General features: G+C 50.6%; 1 protein-coding gene across 2 annotated transcripts in view; it reads left to right on the top strand.

Moving 5' to 3' along the window:
* Positions 1-16,606, top strand: part of ALDH4A1 (aldehyde dehydrogenase 4 family member A1) — a 29,731-nt gene extending 13,125 nt beyond the window's left edge. For both annotated transcript variants that reach the window (XM_073317049.1, XM_073317050.1), the window contains exons 8-15: positions 3,760-3,947; positions 5,511-5,584; positions 7,298-7,494; positions 7,898-7,945; positions 8,993-9,145; positions 10,651-10,772; positions 11,515-11,633; positions 11,864-16,606. In XM_073317049.1, coding sequence (XP_073173150.1) covers positions 3,760-3,947; positions 5,511-5,584; positions 7,298-7,494; positions 7,898-7,945; positions 8,993-9,145; positions 10,651-10,772; positions 11,515-11,633; positions 11,864-11,976 — 1,014 coding nt within the window. In that variant the 3' untranslated portion in view covers positions 11,977-16,606. The remainder of the gene's footprint in view (positions 1-3,759; positions 3,948-5,510; positions 5,585-7,297; positions 7,495-7,897; positions 7,946-8,992; positions 9,146-10,650; positions 10,773-11,514; positions 11,634-11,863) is intronic.
* The last annotated feature ends 1,643 nt before the right edge of the window (positions 16,607-18,249 follow it).

The following is an 18,249-nucleotide window of genomic DNA, read 5'->3' as shown; positions in this document are numbered from 1 at the left end:
CTCTGGAATTCTTGTGGAATAGTGGCCGTGCCGGGAGTTGTACCAGCATGGCTGTAGTGGAATAATTCTTCTTCAATTTCCCTGCGTAGACAAGCCCTCAGATTCTTGGTTTCCTGAGGACCTAGGTGAGGCGGAGATGGATTAAGGTTTTGTGGGGCCCTGGGCCAGAGCAAGTGGGGGGGCCCCTCCCCACTCCTTCCGCCTACAGTCCTGCCCCTGTTCTGCCCCTTTTGCCTGCGGTCCTGCCCGCGGTCCCACCCCCTTCCCCCGGCGGGTCGGCCCCCCTGCATGGCTCTGCAACCCTGTTTGCTCCTTTCTGCCCTCACCCACACTGCAGCCCCAAGACTGGAGAAGCTCCGTCACCCCTCTTCTCCCCCGGGGCCACAGTGCGGAGTGAGAGCTCCCCCACCCTGATGCTGCGGCAGGGAGCTAGAGCTCCTCCAGTTCTGGGGTTGCAGCTGGGGTCGGGGCGTTGGGGCTTCCCTCGCTGCCCGGGGCTTCCCTCGCTGCCCAGCACTTCTGCCAGGGAGCGGGTGCACCCATTTTTTCTGGGCCCCCCGAATTGGCCCTGGGCACGGACCCCATCGGCCCATTGGCTAATCTGCTGCTGAGGTGAGGTGCTCACTGGACTGTAATTATTGAGATTTTCCTTATTTATTTATGTAAAGATGGGGCCAAGTGTGTAATGCAATGGGCGTTTTAACTGAATAAGGCAGGCCAAGTTTGGCTCCATGCAAGTGACTTTGGGCTTTGGCTCAGGAGGGGGTCAGGATAGCGGAGGAGAAATCGCCTCTAATCGTGGAAAGAAGAAGGTGTTTATAGTCATGGAAAGGGAGCAAGAATAGGAAGGGACGTACGGGGCTGTCTTTTGTTCTGTTTGTACGCTACCTGCTCCGTGATGCTGCAGCCACCCAAATAATAAGTAATGCCTTGCAGGGGTTAGACTGGTAATGACAGAGCTGTGATTCTGCCTCCTGGTCTAGGAAACTTACTGGTATTACCACTGGCCATGGAATGAGGTGGTGGTTGGGAGTTCACCGAGTAAGTAATGGACTACGATCCGCGGGCAGTGCCTTCCAAGGTGTAACCCCGAGTATGGATGAGGGCAAGGCCCTGCACATAACGTACCCAGATTTCAGCTTTCGGTAAAGCTCCCTGCAGGCTGCAGAACGAGCTCAAAAATATCGGCCGCAATAGGAGATGGACCGAAAGTCATAACAGTGCTAAACTGCTTTTAGTAGTCTTTTTGTAGTCTTCCAACCAAAAGGATCCCAAAGCGGTTCATCAACTGATGTACGTACCGCACGTAGGCGCTGCCTGCCGCTGAAGTGCAGCCACCTCTGGGTGCACGACAGCTGTTAAACAGGGCACACAGCAGCTTAGAGCTGGATGTGAAGAATACTGTGCCCAAATAGAAGTGCGGCAGGGATTCAGAGAGGCAAATGGAATTTGGACCGTGGCACCAGGTTTAACTTTTCTGCTCTTATGAAAAGTGTCCTGGCATCTTTAATGACCAGAACCTCCGACTTTAAACTCCATATGGAAGATGGTGCCTCCCGCAGCACAGCGTCCTCTATTGGAGTTGGAGGGCATTGATTTACAAGGAAAAACAACCAAGCATTTAGCTCTTTTAAAGTGATGATGAAGGTGGGGGGGACATGCCTACAAATGCAGAGGGTGTAAACCTCAAGGTGGGAGAGTGAGACAAGGAGGCATAACTAAGAGGCTACTCAGACTGTCAGCTCTTTGGGGCAGGGGCCATCTTCTCGATTGTACAGCGCCTGCCACAGCAGGGTCCATGTCTAGGGGTCCTAGGCGCTCCAGTAATATAAATAATTGCAATGTTAAGAGATGAAGAACAGGGGAATCTTTCTGATGGGGTGAGCTGTTTGTCTGGGGGATAGACTCTCAAGGGATGTGGGTAAAACCCCATCCCTTGGGACATTCAGAGCTAGTCTGGTGTATGGGGACAATTCTGGCTGGCCAGGGTGAGCTACATGGTGGTGGATTGGACCTGGCAGGTCTGATCCATCCCTCTGAGAGTCTCCCTATTTTCTGGTCTTTTTCCTTGTGTCTGCTTTTCACTTGAGGACACGCCACAGCAGAGGTGCTGCATGCCAGTGTGTCTGCCTCCACTTAATAGGGAAAGCTGAGATCTTCTCTGCCCCTGGTGGTGGGCTGTTAAAGGGGAGATGGAGGAGGGGTCGCGTGGCTCCTGGTATCAGAAAAGGGGCTAGTTTGCCAAACCCACATTCCTGCTTTGTACACCTGGAATTAAAATGGAGAGTTGTGGGCCAACTTGTTATAATGTGTGGACATTAATTAGCATCATGGTAATTAGTGCTTCAGTAATTTACAGTGGAATTCCCATGGGATTAAATATCTCGGCCGCGTGAATAGCTGGAGAGATCAACACGATTAATACTGTTACAATGATGGGAGAAGGATTTCAGAGGAGCAGAGCTTTTGCCATATCGGAACAGACCAGCAACTTGGCTCCTCTGGTCTCTTGTCCCTGACTGTGGTCTGTATTGGATTTCACAGTGACTTCAACATTTTGCTGAGTGTGATGTAGTTTTCCCACCACTCAGAGTGGAAGAAAGAGGGGAGGGGAGGGTTCGTGTTGAGAGGCTCAGGATCTGAACATCCAATCCAGATGGACAAATGTTTTATGGCCCCTTGTTCCCCTGCGGCTTTCCATCTGCCATGACCGTTGTGGCTTGATTCACGACACCCCTGTGCTGCCATGAGCTTCCATGTAGCTCGCCCCTCGAGTGGCTGGATGGCTGGTGTAGTGGGCGTAGCACAGAACTGGGTGGAACCTTTCAAACCTGGGAGCTTACCTGGCTTCAGCCTCTTACAAACATGAGTCAGGCCCAGGGCAATGCGGGAAAGGTGCAGCACCAGGAGAGGATTAAGGGATCCCTGCTGGTCACATGGCTGCTTGGGACAGAGTATAAAAGGAAGGGGAAGCTGGGTCAAAGGGAAACTAAGGGGTAGGATGTGTCCTCTTCACTCCACGCTGGGTGAAGGGGGGGCGGGGGAGACACCTCTCTAGGAATTATTACCCAGTGTCTTTCAGTTGATTCGCCCTCTTCTGTGGACAATAAAACCAGCCCTGAAGAAAGCCTTAAAAATGGACTGAAGCCGGGAGCTTTATTTCCCTTTCCTGGCTGGTTAAAGCACCCACTGGTTTACACCCAGTTTCAAGGAAACCTGACTCGAGGAGAAAGTACAGTTGTATGGCTGAAGCTGCTGGCAGAGACTCGGGTCTCATTCCCAGCACCACAGCTCGCTCTGTAACCTTGGACAAGTCCCTTATCTTCTCCGTGCCTCTGTTTCCCCCATCTGTAAAATGGGGGTGGCACCTACTGACTACCCAGCGGTGCCAGGCTCAGCTGGCAGGAGATCTGCAGAGGGGCAGTGTTAGAGATAAGCAGAGGGTCATTATGGGGTCTGCCTGGTTTCAGGCTTCAGCTGAGTTGGGCATTAAGCTCAGTGCTGTTTGAAACAGAAACCTGAAGCCAAATGCAGGGGATGGGTATCAATCCCATGCACATCAGTGCTGCTGGACCCCCAGCAAACACAGCTGACTCTCACTGCTCTGCCCCTATCTGCTTTGCTGGCAGACAGGGGCTTTGGTTGGGTCGTTGAGCTTTGGAGCCATGGGGTCAGCACCGAGGGGGGACCTCATCACCTGCTATCTACGCCCATGGCCGCCCTCCATGATCAATTGATTTGTTCCGCCTCCTCCTCCAGGGAAATGTGGTCCTCTGGAAACCCAGCGATGCCGCCATGCTGTCCAACTTCACCGTGTACAAGATCCTCCTGGAAGCTGGTCTCCCTCCAAACATCATTCAGTTTGTCCCGGCTGACGGAACTGTTTTTGGAGACACGGTTACAAGCTCTGAGCATTTCTGCGGGCTCAACTTCACGGGCAGCGTGCCGTAAGTGGGCAGGGAAGCTGGCCAAGGGTCGGCTCTTTGGAGAGGGGGTTGGGTAGGGCAGGGTGGGGTCATGATGCTGCAGCATCATCTGCTCAGGTGTGATGCCGCAACATAGCAGCATTTGCAGGCACTGAAGGTTAGTTCAGGACTGGGTAATGTCCCGCAAGCAAGGTGAGGATTGGGACAATCCTGATAGAAAGGAAAAAGATCAGCCCTAAGTGGGTCTCATTGTCATGTGCCCCCCACTCCCTGTTTGCTCTGGACACTTGACACCTTATGGCAGCTGTGGAATGATGTTAATTTCCAGGGCATAATGAAACCTCCCTGGATGTTACCAAAGCCCTTGCTTCTCTAGACTCCAAAGACTGTAAACACCTTGTCTGGGGACTTCCTGCAGGGCTGCTGGTGGGCAAATCCAGACTCCCATCTACACTGTGACCAAGGGACAGGGCCCCAGTTAAAAGTGGTGGTGTAGATGGGACCTAACCTATTCCATGCAGTATCCCCTGGAGTATCCATCATTCTTTCCCTACAGGGTGTGTCTAAAGGCTGGAATGGGGGGCCGGGAGTTCCGATTCCTAGGTCCTGATTTAATCTGTGACCTGACATGTTTCTCAACTGAGGCACAGAGAGATGTTAACCCTCATCTGTAAATTGGGGGCGATATTTACTTGTCCCTCAGGGACACCGCAGCTTCCGTTAATTGCTTGCAAAGCCTTTGAAGAGCTCCTTGGGAGAGCGATGCTGTAGGAAAGGGACATGTTGTTTATTTCACATGCGCCCTGCCGACAGACATTAAAGGGATGTGAATTAGCCATGTGAAGGACTCTTTGTCCTGGTAAAGGGCATTTCAAGCAGGTGCTCCCTTTGTCCATGTAGATTTGCAAACTGGCACTCGCCTCCCAGCACTTCAGGGTAAGTTTTTCCGGCAAAGGGTTCTGCTAGCCCTGCCCGAAGTGCTGCTCCCAAAGATGAGACTATTAAAATCCGGGGCCCCCGCTAACCAGCCGAATGACATGGTCTGATGAGCATTGGGCTTTAAAGGTGGGAAGCTCATAAATTAGTATTAGAGGCTCTCTCTCCTGGTGGGAGCATATTAGCATTTTTATTGTTTTGCAGCTCAGGGGTTTGTCACAGTCAGAACCAAAAAAGAAGGAGGGAAAGTAAAGAACTGGAAGCTCCTGTCAGACTCTATTTATCCTTTATTCTCTTCTGTGCCACTTCTCTCTCCCCTCTTTCACTATCTGTCCATCTCTGCCTTTTCGGTAGTGCCCATCCTTGGTGTCTAGGCTCTGGTTCTCAGGTTGTCTCCCCTCCTCTCTCAAGGTTATGAGCTAGAACCTGTTGAAGTCAATGGGAGTTGTTTCCATTGGCTACAGTGGGCGTTGGATGAGGTGTCTTGGCTGGAATGGGGAGGGGAAGTTTCTTCAGCTCGTGGATCTGGGGCTGTAGGACAGCCTCAAATCTTCATGGGCCTGAGAGCTGGAGCCTGGTTCCACAGCTCTAGAGATGCTCGCTCCAGTGTGTGGTGCCAGAGTGTCTCTCTCCTCCTCTGCCTTTCAGAACCTTCAAGCACCTTTGGAAGCAGGTGTCAGAGAACCTGGATCGGTACCGCACCTTCCCGCGCCTGGCAGGAGGTAATGCCCAGACTTAGCTCTCGGGGGGGACAAGAGCCACATGGGCCATGCCAGCTGCAGGGAAACGTCTCAGCAGGAATTGGGCAGCAAATTAGCCAGGCTTGTGTGGCCAGCTTGCTGTTAACTTCCATGGCTGTGCTGTATTTCAGGTGGTCTCCTACCAAACATGTGCATTTGAAATCAAACAGGTGTCTGGAGAGAGACCTGGGGAGGAGAGGGCTCCAGTGGGCGCAACAGGGAATTGTGAGTTAGGACTCCTGGGTTCTTTTCCCAGCTCTTGGAGGGAGTGTGGTTCAGTGTTCGGAGCAGAGGCCTGAAAGCCAGAACACCTGGGTTCTAGCCTCAGGACTCTGCTAGAGCCTTGCTGGGTGGGGCTGTTCATTTAACTGCTCTGGGCTGTGCTGAGCTTTAAGATGGGGCCAATTGCTCTTCAGTGCTCCGAGTTTAGGGAAGGGCAGAGGGTGGTGATGTGGACACGACAGGGGCCTGCACTCAGATCCCAGGCACCGCAGGGCAGAGTCCCCATGTGCCCAGCTACTCAGAGTGTTGTGGGGCTGTACAGGTCTGTCTCCTACATGCAGAGTAAAGATCCCAAGCAGACTCAGTTGGCTCCTGTGTTTGGGACCCCAAGGATGCTTTCCTTCTCCTGTACAGGTTAGCTATGGTCTAGCTGTGATCCAGTATTCCCCCGGCCGTCCTATTCCAGAGTGCATCCTTTTCGGAGCGTGCTCTGCCCCGGCTGAGCTGAACAGGCCGAGGTATTTAGGGACCCTGGTGCCATTTTGAGATCAGCTGTGGGAGGCCTCTTGCAGTGAACCTCCTGGGAAAAGCAGCTGGCACCTGAGCACAGCCATGCCTCGGCTTGGAGCGAGCCTGGTGCAGAAATGGCTGTGGCCGCTCTGATGGGATGCGGTACCCAACTCACTGCAGGAGGAGTTGGGTAAAGAGCAGAGGATGGGTGGTTATGGGGCTGCAAGGGATACCTGGGGCAGAGCCGGGGGGTAGGGTGCCGAGGGCTGGTTGGTGCTGTTGCAGCTATTGAGGTGGGTGGTTGGCAAGGCTCTTGCTCCATGCTGGGCATGCTCCTTTCTCTGCTTACTCAAAGGAGCCTACAGCAGATGCTGCACTCCGATTGCTCACCTCCTGCTAATGGGACAATGGTCCCTTTGCTTTGTACCTAGTAAGGGAGAAAGGGAAGAGACGGGGTGAACCCAAGGGATTGCAAGGCTGGAGGGAAGGCTAGGACTGAGGGAACAAGGTTCAAACTCCAGTTCTGCCACTGACCTGCTGGGTGACCTAGTGTGAGTCACTTCCCCTCCCTATGCCTCAGTTTCCCCAGCTGCAAAGTGGGCTTGATAATTCTGACCCACCTCACAGGGCTGCTGGGAGACACTTGGCTGGAGGTGCTGTAGAAGAGCTAGGGAGGTGGTTCCCATGTTATTGGTATTTATTCCTCAGCTGTGTCTTTGCTTAGAGCCAGCCCTGTGTCCCCAGGAGCATGGGGGCAGGGTTCATTCAGACATGTGAGCTGGGTAGGCAGACGGGTGGCCTGGCTGCTGAGGGTGCGGTGTCTGCTGCCTGTGGCTCGAGTGTTAAGCGGGACTGTACCTCAAGACAGCTGGGGCTGGCTGTAAGTTGCTTTGTCTGGAAGCGACAAGGCAGTGACGGCTTCTCCTGTGTGGGGTGGGTGGGTGGGTCTGTGTCTTTCCTCAGAGTGTGGCGGGAAGAACTTCCACTTCGTGCACAGCTCAGCCGATGTGCCCAGCGTGGTGAACGGGACCCTGCGCTCGGCCTTTGAGTACAGCGGCCAGAAATGCTCGGCCTGCTCCCGCCTCTATGCCCCCGACTCGCTGTGGCCCCAGATCAAAGAGAAACTGTTGGAGGAGCACGGGAACATCAAAGTGGGAGACGTGAGTGGAGCTGCTGGGCTTTGCGGCTCAGCGGGTGGCTGATGGGATTAGAAGCTGCAGTAGCCGGCTGCTAATTCCTATTGAACCGAGCTGTTTATCCACTGGTTCTTCCCCCCTCATCTTTTTAGTGATTAGAAATTAACTTGTAGCCAGCACTGCGGAGGAACGATTGTAAGAAACTGTTAACGCCACAGCGTAATTGAAAAAGGCCGGCTGCTCCCTCTTAGGGGTGTGGGGATGGGAGATATTAAAGAAGGGACAAGTGTCACTTGGGGGATTTAGATTCTCTTTCTTCCTCCTCCTGCCTTCTGAGCTACCTGCCTGGCGCTCAGAGGCGGCTGATGGCCTGTGGAGCGAAGAAGCCTGCTCACTCTTTCACCGGCTCCCCTTCTTCCCTCCACAGCCTGCCCAGGATTTCGCCACGTTTTTCTCGGCTGTGATCGATGACAAGGTAAGACCAGCCCCCTACCCAGGCCCCTTGCTGGCTTGACTGCTTGAGTCCCTCCGGAGGGTGGGCCCTGGCTGCTAGGGGGAGGCTCTGGCAAGCACTGCGGTACTTTGGCAGGTGGGCCTTTTGGCTTGCCTAAGTCTGATCTCCTAAGCCAGCTTTCTTGCTGCTCCCCAGAGGTCTTGCGTGGTTTCTCCAAGCCGGCCACACCCTCCTGGGTATTGATTATCCCTTTGGCCTTGTCAGGGGCTGCACTTCCTCCCCTTCCGGCGTTCCAGACGTAGCTGAGGTGGCAAGTGCTGTCTTAGCTTGTGGGCAGGCAGGTGGCTTTTTGGCTGCAAATCTCACTCATCCACCTCCATCGCAGAGAAGGGACCTCTGCAGCATAGGGCCTGCCCTCGCTGTCAAGGCTTTGGGCAGCCCCTTGCTGTGCCTGGCCCCCTTGTTGGGGACAGAGTCTGTCTCCCTACTCTGTCCTTGCCCCAGGGTGTGGCCAAAGCACTAGCCCTCTGAGACTGCAGTTGCTCATCTTTAATACAGAGGTGTGGCTGGCCATGCTACAGGTCCCAGCATGCAATGCTCCACTTTGCTAGTAGTCCTTGGCTCTGTGTCTTCTGTTGGTCATGTCTCCGGGGCCAGCTGCAAAGTGTACATGGCTTTGGGTTTCTAGCCAATTCTGGACAGCCCTGCCTTATTGCACGTGCACCTGTCTGAGACTGCTGTCCCCAGTGGCCGTCCGTAAGGACAGTTGTCATGATTTTGGCCAGAAGGGGTCTAGGGATGCTCTTGGGACATCTTCCCGGAAGCAAATCCTGGGGCATGCAGTGAGGTGCGAACCCAGTGCTGCCTAGAAGGCAGCTCTCTGGCGCGTGGCTTCATGTGCTGCAATAGCTCGTCTGCCGCTGATTGATCCTGCCGGCAGTTCTTAGGATGCAAGGGAGCGAGGAAACGAGTCAGCCCTCATTTACCGGAGGGCCGAGGCTGCTCCATGGCTAGTGTTGCCGATGGGCAATGCCCCTTTCAGACTCCTCCTTGCACTGTGGTTTTCAGTCTTTTGCACGTATTAAGAAGTGGATCCAACACGCCAAGACGTCGGCCAACCTCAGCATCCTGGCAGGGGGGACATGCGATGACACTGTTGGGTATTTTGTCGAGCCATGTATCGTGGAAAGCAAAGACCCAAAGGACCCCATCATGGAAGAGGTGAGTATCCCTTTTCTCTCCTGCGGGGGTCTAGGTTGAATTGACAGCAAGAAGAGCAGGAAGAATAGCCATTGCAGAAACACAGGTCTTTGAGAGAGAAAAATCTTAGCCAGCTAAGCCAGAGATTCCCATCCTCTAGGACTGATCCCATAGGATCCCCTCCCCTTAATGAGTAACTGCACTCCTCCTCCATGCGTGTGTTGCTGCCTCCTGCCTAGACTGTAGCCCTCCCATGGGCCTTGAGGTGCTCACAAGACTGGGCCTCAGAGCAGCACAAGCTCCATGACGAGCGTGCAGTTAAATAGGAGGCCACCGGCGCAGCGTGGTAAGGGGTGCAGGATTGTTCCCCACGCTGTCTTTCCCGGTGCCTTAGCTGCTCAAGTGACGGGGCAGCCACAGGTTCCGGGAGGGGCCGGTTGTATATGCTAGGAAGCCCTTCCTGATAGCTAGTGGTCATTCCACCACTCCTCTTGGCTCACTCTCGTGATGGACGGAAACCACAGCCAATAAAGAGCACGAGGGCTGTGTCTGTGTTAAAGGCCAGCTGGGCAGGCTCCTCAAAAGCTTCTAAAGCCCATTGAACTAAAGGAGAAGCAGCAGCCTTGTCCCAGCAACCCGTGCTTCAGCCTTATCCCAAGCCCGTTCTATGGGCATGGGGTTAGGGCTGGCTACTGTCATGCTTAGCATTCCTCTCCCACATGCTGCCACTAACTAATGCAGCTCAGAAGCAGGGGCTTACCAGAGGGCCTTTTGGGGTATGTCCACACAGCAAAGAAAGACCCGCGGCTGGCCATTGCCAGATGACTTGAGCTCTGTCTACAGCTGTTTCATTGCTGTGTAGACTTCCAGCCTCAGGCTGAGCCCGAGCTCTGGGACCCTCCCACCCCGCAGGGTCCTAGAGCCCTGGCTCCAGCGCAAGCCCAGATGTCAACATAGCAATAAAACAGCCCCACAGGCAGAGCCTTGCAAAGCTGAAGCGACTGGTAAATTGCTGTGTAGACATAGCCTTTGACAGCGGTTTCTTTTCTTCATCCTCTGCTTCTCATGCAGTCCTATAATTATTCACTGAGGCAGAATTGCTCTGATCCTCAGCTCGGAAGTGTGTTGGGGAATAGCTTTAACTCGCATTCATCCATTCAGGCTGGGGAGGACAGGGGGCATTGTGTGGGTGGGAGCCTGGCCCAAGTACTATGTACAGGACCCTAAACACCTTAGATAACAATGAAGGCGCACCGCTGTCCCTGGCAGGAACTCGAGGGAACTGCCTGTCAAGCAAATTCTACATGTGAGCAGCCATGGGCCGGGAGATGGTGCTCCGCCTTCCCTGCAGGAGTTGATTGTGCTCCTCCTGCTTTCACAGTGCTGCTCATTTCTCCTATTTCACACTAGCTATTTGCTCAAGTAGCTGGCGCTGCCATCAATAACAAGCAGCAGTTGTGGGCCCCCGCTCACAGGCGCGCACACTCGGCTGCTCCTGCCCTGACCGCCTTTATTTTGCTATGCAGGAAATTTTTGGCCCAGTCCTGACTGTGTATGTCTATCCAGAAAAGCAGTACAAGGAAATCCTACAGCTCATAGACACCACATCCCCCTACGGCCTCACAGGGGCAGTGTTCGCCCAGGATAAGTAAGTGTCCGAATTCTCACCGCCCTAGCAGTGTGTGCGAATAGCTCGCTCTCCACTCTTTCTTTCCAGGGTGCACTAGGGGGAGAACCCTTCGGTTTCTGTCATGCAGAACCAGCATATGTATTACCTCCATTTTCATCTGCTAGAAAGGAAGTCTTGGGCCAGTGGCCCCTTACCCCTTCATGGGTAGTGCTTTGCAAAGCAGGGAGGCTCCTTGTCTGAGCCCCTTGCCCCTTTTCCCTAGAGGTTCTGAAGTGTAGTTCAGGGAGATTGTTGCTGTTTGAGTCTTCAGGGGTTTTCCCTATGTCCTACCAGCCCCAGCTGGCTTGTTTGCGCTGCCCCATGGCCATCAGAGGTGGTGAACTTTAAGTGGTGCAACTCTCTGGGACTGAATAGTACAGGAGATGGGTTTGGAGCAATGACACATTTCACATCTGGGGTTGAGCCCAGCCTAGGGCAGCAGTAACTAAGAGTTGACCAGCTTTGTTGTCCGCCTCAGCGCAGAGGCCAGGGATTGACTGGGCCCTGCAGAGTACCCCAGGAATGTTGAATCTTCAAGGACAGAGCAATATTGGCAGGGTGGGGTGCTTTGCTGGGATTAGATATTAGGCTGGGACATCGGGCCAGCACTGTGTTCTCTCGCACACGGTATGAGGCCAGGAGGCCCACAGCAGATTGAAAGGATGATGATGCACTGAGCGTGGCCTCCTCCGCTGTGTCACTGTTCCCCCATCTCTCCTAGGAACGTCATCCAGGAAGCGAGGATGCTTTTGAGGAATGCAGCTGGCAACTTTTACATTAATGATAAGTCGACTGGTGCAATTGTGGCCCAGCAGCCATTTGGGGGCGCCCGTGCCTCAGGTGAGAGTGCTGTGCTGGGGCAGATGTTCACGTGAGAGGGGTGTGAATGGTTCCTCTCTGGGGAGGAGGGAGCAGGCCTGGGTTCTACTCCTGGCTCTGTACCGCCATCTCCTCAGCTGGGGGATGGGGATCTCTCTACAGAACCTCCTGCAGGGCAAAAACTGGAGTCTGCTCCCTACAGGGGAATGACTCCTCCTTCCCGTAAAGAGCCTTTCCTGGCTTTCCAACAGGAACCAACGACAAACCTGGCAGTCCCTCCTACCTCCTGCGCTGGACGTCTCCCCAGGCCATCAAGGAGACCCACGTGCCCCTCGGAGACTGGAAGTACGCATACATGCAATGATCGCGGCCCAGTGCCTTCCATGCTGGGAGAATGGCCTCTTACTACTGACTCCAAATGCAGAGCGTAGTGGCCGATCTCATTTCCAAGCTACGGCTCTAATAGTATTTAAAGCATTTTGTTTTTGCAAACACAATTTAACAGACTGTTACCCAGCAACAAGAGCAGCCCTTGTGATTTCTCAAACCTGATGTAGACGATTAGTCTAAGGCAGGGTTCTTCTGTAGGCTGCAGTTTGTTCACGGTCCTCTAGCAGGAGGAGGCTGCTCATCAAGGAAGCCAGGAACCTCAGAACTACTAGACTAGAACAGGAATACAGAAGCAAGAACCACAGGCCTGAGAGGAGAAACATTCTGGAAAGAATGAGATAACTGGGATTCATGCTGATCTGTGCTAAACAAATCCACTAAGCTTGCCCTCCCAAAGTCCCATAGAATCATAGAGGAGCATGCCTTTGGAGATGTTCTTGTTCATTTCTCCCCCTACATTGGTCTATGCATGATTGTGGTTTTCCATCTAGATCTCAGGGACAGAGTGTCTCCTGCTGCAGGTATGAAGCCAGTGCCCAGTCTGCCATTGGAGAGGGAACAAATCATGTTCTTTAAAGGCCATACGAACACTTAATTCTCCACGTGCTGCAGTGTAAATCTACCCTGCACGGCACTAAGTGTCTGTGTGGACCTTGCTGCTGCCTGCTAAAAATTCCCTACCGTGCTTTAATCCAAGTGGGGTAGATCTAAGCTCCCTAGGAAACTTTTAGTGTATGGTAAATTTACATCCCAGCGTGCCATCAACAAAGTGTTTGTGTGGACAAGCCGTATGTTTTATCATCAAACACTGTAGGTGATAAAATGCCTTGCAGTCACACTTTGGCTGTAAAACCCTTGCGAAGTTTAGAGGGGAGACGCATTTAGGGAACATAATGCATGAAAACAGCAACTGAGCTGGGACTAGGCAGAACCCTTGTCTTCCAACTCTTGTCCATCCTTTTTCAAAAACAGCCTCTAACACCCATATCCCTCTCCACCAGAATAGGGACAGATTTTGCTTTCTCCTGCTGAACTGAGATTCCTGAAATAATCAATATGAGGCATACAGCTCTTGCTTTAGAGCAGATAATGGCATTAACAAGATGGGCTTGCCCCTGTTACTTTCAGATCTGTATTATCTTCTAAACACTTGTTTTTAGTTTAATGCATGGGCCATGTTACAAATCATGCTTGTTAAACTTCATTTTTAAATTGCTTGTTGGTTAAGAATTCCTATTCTGGGGAGTGGGGGGAAACGTATGTGAACTCTGTCTTGAATTGATCCCGAGCGCTACACCATTGGACTCTAGCTGTGCACTTTCCCAGAGTTCCTTGCTGTTAAGATCAGAGGCTGTGGTCTGGCTTAGGCTGTAGTTTGAATCGCGTCGTGACAGTAGCTCTGTTTTGCATATCGTATTGAGGGGATGCTGTTGTTGTGCATTCCTCATGGCTATTTTGCTGTTAAACCTCTTGGTTTAAAACCGGATTCAGTGCTAGCCCCATATTTCACATTAGTACAGCCCCTGGCTGTGCTAAGCCAAGCCAATGGCAAGGGTTAGCCATACAAATACTTTGCAATTGCGTCAGTAATAGGTGCATTAAGGCTTTTTAGGTCTGGGATTCACTAGCCCTTTGACAGCTATCCAGCTGGGCAGGCTCCTCCAAGCTACTCCCCTGTGAGGTTACCTGAATGGATCCTGAGGGCATCTCCTCTTCCCTGACGTGGGTCTCATGTTAGTAACAAGTGGGTGGCAGCAGCAGGAATCTTATCGGCTGCTCGGAGGGAGAGAGATCTGATCACAATGTTAAGAGTCCATTTTTCCTCTGTTGGGCCTTAGACAGCAGGCCATGTGTACAGTGAACACTCCTGACTGTCTGTTCCTGTACATCATGGGTAACGCCTACCCACCTGTTCTGAGGCACAAAACTGCTCTAAATTGCAAATGCTACTGCAGTCTTATTAGTAGGTTCTTACACCATGTCCACTGAGCTCTCTCATCCAACTTTCCACATCCTGATTGGACAGGACAGTCTAACTTCAGTTCTAATTTCGAATGTTCCTTCAATAGCAAGCTGTTACGGTTGACAATTCCCGCAGCCAGAATTGTGAAACTGTAGATGATTGACAGTACAGCCGTTAATTGTCTGAGGTGTACAGTCAGTTAAATGTTAACCTCTACTGTGCCTTGGCTAGTATTTAGCTTTCAGGTCAATAACTGGTCACTGCCACTGAAGTCAATATCCACTTATTACAAATATCAAATGCTGAATCATGAGACAGGTAAGCTGTTACCATATCTTAGTTACACATACTTGTATGCATTTTAAAAGGAAACTGTTGAAGCAAAGGTTTGTTAATGACTGATTCTACAAGCACTTTTGGGTTCTAACTGTGTAAGATTGAAGGAGTCTACTGTATTTGAGGCAAAGAAAAACATTTCAGGTACTTATTTACCTTTTATCACTGTGTAACACTATACAAAAGTAATAGACAAGATTAATCTGTACCAGGATGTACAATAGCAACAAGGTTTTGCATATTAAAATAAATCAGTAATTTATCCAGTAAATACAAACATTCATGTGATTGATAGCTGGAGCTACTCTATTTTATATAGGCTTGTGAGATAAGTTTGCATAACGCTGCTGGGGAGGATAAATTCTCTTCCCCCGATTCTGCATTTAGTGCTTTTCTACACAGCCCCACAGTACGGCCTACAGGGGTGTGAACTGTCACACACACTAAAGTTTAGTGCTGTAATTACCCCATGTAGATCTTGCTAGCATGAACTAAGAGAGACCCAGTTGGCGTTAGTGTAGGGCTGTTTTAAATGGACTATGTTACAGTGAACTAAGTCCCTTTTAGTTCGTGCTAGCAGGGTCCACAGGGGGCACTTACAGTGCAAAACTTCAGTGTGTGCTGCAGTCTGCACTGTGGGGTCATGTAGACAAGCCCCTTAGAGCATGTCTACATTGCAGTAAGATACCCGTGGCTGGCATGTCTCACAGGGCTCAGGGCCTGTTTAATTGGGTCCAGCCCAAACCCAAAAGTCTACACCACAATTAAACAGTCTCTTACCCTGAACCCCGTTTGCTGAGTCACCAACCACTAGTTTTTAACTGCAGTGTAGATGTGCCTTTGGTGCTGAGTGACTTGGGTATCTCTTCTCCCAGCTCTTACCTGCCTCTCAGCTATCCTCGCCAGGTCTTCACTCCCTTCCTAGCAGCTCTCCCTCAAGTGCTCACTATAGAATCTACACCCTACCTCTGCCTGCTTCACAGCTTGTCCTAACCCTTGTTCCTTGTTAAACTTAGATCAAACTGCTGCATTAGCTCAGTCGCCCCCTGCTGTCCCAGCCCTACGGCTTCTAATCCTACCAACTTCCTGTTGCACTGGGTGTAGTTTCCCTCATTTTATCCCATTCCTGCATATGGGATAGGAGATGACCTGGCTTTGTACCTCTTAAAAACCAGTGAGCTTTAAAAGGCCAAAAGCTTTTAAGCATGGAATGACCCTCTTGGTATAACAGGTTTTTCCTAGCATAAGGATGAAATAAGTAGGACCAGTCAGTCCAAACAACCACCCTATCATGCAAGAAAGCACCTGGATTTGTGTTAAGTTGCAAACTCCATCCTGCTTCAAGCAATCCTGCCCCAGTTTGGAAGCCAGATGAAACTCATCAAGTTAGCTAGAGTGCCACTTTGATTTTCTGGGGGTTCAAAGGAACCGCATTAACAGACTCAAGTGGTGGAAATCCCATGGATCAAAACCAAAGAGGTCACTGGCATAAAACCCTGTGGATGCAAACAGAGCCACTGCCCCAATAAGCAGCCTGTCCCCTGTGCAACTCACTCTCCTGCCCAGTGTATTGCCGTGGTAGTGACGGAGACATGTGAAAAACAATTGGCTTTTGTTTTCTTCCTTCCCAACAATACATGAATGTCTTTCTAATATTAGAAACTGCTGCTAAGAATCCCTTTGTTATGTTTGTCACCTTGCCACACAACAAGGAGAAGTAATAAAATCTTGTTTAATCCTACCCTCCAGTTTGCCCATTAACTCTACCTTCCCTCGCCAAACATCAGGCTTGCGTGATCTGTAATGGCAAATCTCCACCTCCAAAAGCTGCAAAGGGAACTAGCATTTTCATACTCTTATTATAAGGAGCTGGGGCTCCACTTGGTTGATTTCTTCTTAGTAATAATTTGAATGCTGTTGTCTACACAAGAATGTAGTCTGTATCCTGTTGATGGCATGTTACCAAAATGGGTCTTACCTGAAATGCACTGTACAGAGAGCAATGTTGATCAGACAGAAAGCTGAGTGGGTGACCAGGTTGTTCAGAGCGGAAGGACTTCAGTTTACTAGGTCATTGGTCTGGCTGATCCAAAAAGCTGTGAGTGTTCACAAATGATTCACTGGTTGTGTTCGAGTTGGATCGCTCTTTGCTGCAGCTCAACTCAGGCTGAACACTGCAAGATATTTTCAATGTGAAAGGTCCCCGCTACTGTCGCCTCATCTGCATGGGAGAATGTATAGTGTTGAGGGATGAGAATAATATTCAGAATGGGGCAGGTACTGCTAATAAAAGACTCGCAAAGCACGGTCGTGGTCTGGAAAATTCTTTCCCTTGCCACAAATCTAAGTTTGGCCTGAGGGTTGGGGATTATTTCTGCCTGACCAAACGGACGTAGGGCCAGTTTTTCAAAAGGTGTTTCAGCACCTAAAGCAGCAGATGGATTGAAAAATCCCACTAGGTGTCTCTCTGCCTTTTTAGGTGCTGAAATACCTTTGAAAATGTGGCCCACTAAGGGACTGTTCCTGTGAGGTGCTGAGCTCCCCCCACTGCAAGTGCTCCCTGAGTTCAAGTGGATTTCGAAAAGGCAATAGGACACCACCCCAATGCTGTAAACCAGTAACCAGTGCACTAACAGATCAGTGCCTGTGGGGTGGGTGTACTTCAGTACTTATACGAGTAGGTTCAGTTAAACAGCTCCTTTCTGCAATCCACCACTCCCCAAGTGAAAGGCAACAGGCCACCAAGCAGCCTTGATAAATTGCCATGGTTACTTTTGATGACATCAGCTGTTGTTTCAGAGGGTTTGGAATCACAGAGAGAAAAATTTTAATGTTATTTACTGGGCGAATACAAGAGATGATACACCAGGCCATGCTCATGCTGGATCTTAGCCAAGAACCATCAGGGAGCATCTAACAGCTCCTTCTGGTTTTCATGCTCCTGTCAAATCCTTTCAAGTAGCATCTCACCCTTTTAATTCACACATTAGGATGATAGACGTTAATGGCACTACAATCTCTGCTAACACCTTCTCAGGATCTGGCAGCAGGGTGCTCGGTGCTTACCAGAGAAGCCGATCTGCATACCGACATGTTTCTCATCTTGTGGGCAAATGAAGGTGCCAGGAGAGCTGGGCTAATAATGGATTTATGGTTTTTTGGTTCAGTGGCAAGTCTGAAAAAGATGCATTTCAGGTCAAACCAAAAACCCTGAAGTTTTCAGCAAATCAAAAAATAAAAATAAAAAGTTTTAGCTGGACAAAATGCTTTGTTTTGATTTTGACCATTTAAAACCTTAATTTCCTTTAATTTTTTTTTGGTCACAAAGTCATTTTGTACCAAAAAAAATCAAAATGTTTTGTTTAAAACTCCTTTGATACAAGAGTTTCAAATTATTTTGGAATTTAAGGCTTTTTTTTTTTTTTTTTTACTGAAACTGTTTGGTGAAACTGACACAAACCACTGTGGTGTTACTGAAGCTAGAGGGTTTGCTGAATAGTTTTTTTGGTTTAAAAAAGAAAAAAAAGGTCACCAGATTCTAGGTACATGCAGTAGCTAGTCTCCCCTTTCCCTATATAAACATCACAACAGATTGGCCCACTTCTAAAAGGAATTTCACTCTGTAGGCCTGGGCCCTAACTCACCCCCATACTAAACTAGCCTTGACTGGGTGCCCTAGATTATGGGGATAAAATCTGGTTTAACCCCCCACTGATGTCAGTCACCTCAGCAGAGAATTTACCCTAGAGTTCTAGATATAATTTGTGCTCATAAAATGCCTTTTCTCCAACCACGTCCCAAATGCTGCGAATTAAATCCCAACCAGGGCTGGCTCCAGGCACCAGCTTTCCAAGCAGGTGCTTGGGGTGGCATTCAGAATGGGGCAGCGGTCTGTGGCCCGTGGAGGCAATTCGGCGGCAGCTCTGCCTCTCTTCCGGCTGCGGTGGC

This window comes from Lepidochelys kempii, chromosome 18 (assembly GCF_965140265.1).
Source record: "Lepidochelys kempii isolate rLepKem1 chromosome 18, rLepKem1.hap2, whole genome shotgun sequence".
Classification (NCBI taxonomy): Eukaryota; Metazoa; Chordata; order Testudines; family Cheloniidae; genus Lepidochelys; species Lepidochelys kempii.
Note: the sequence above shows the minus strand (reverse complement) of the source record. Positions and strands in the feature narration are given on the sequence as shown.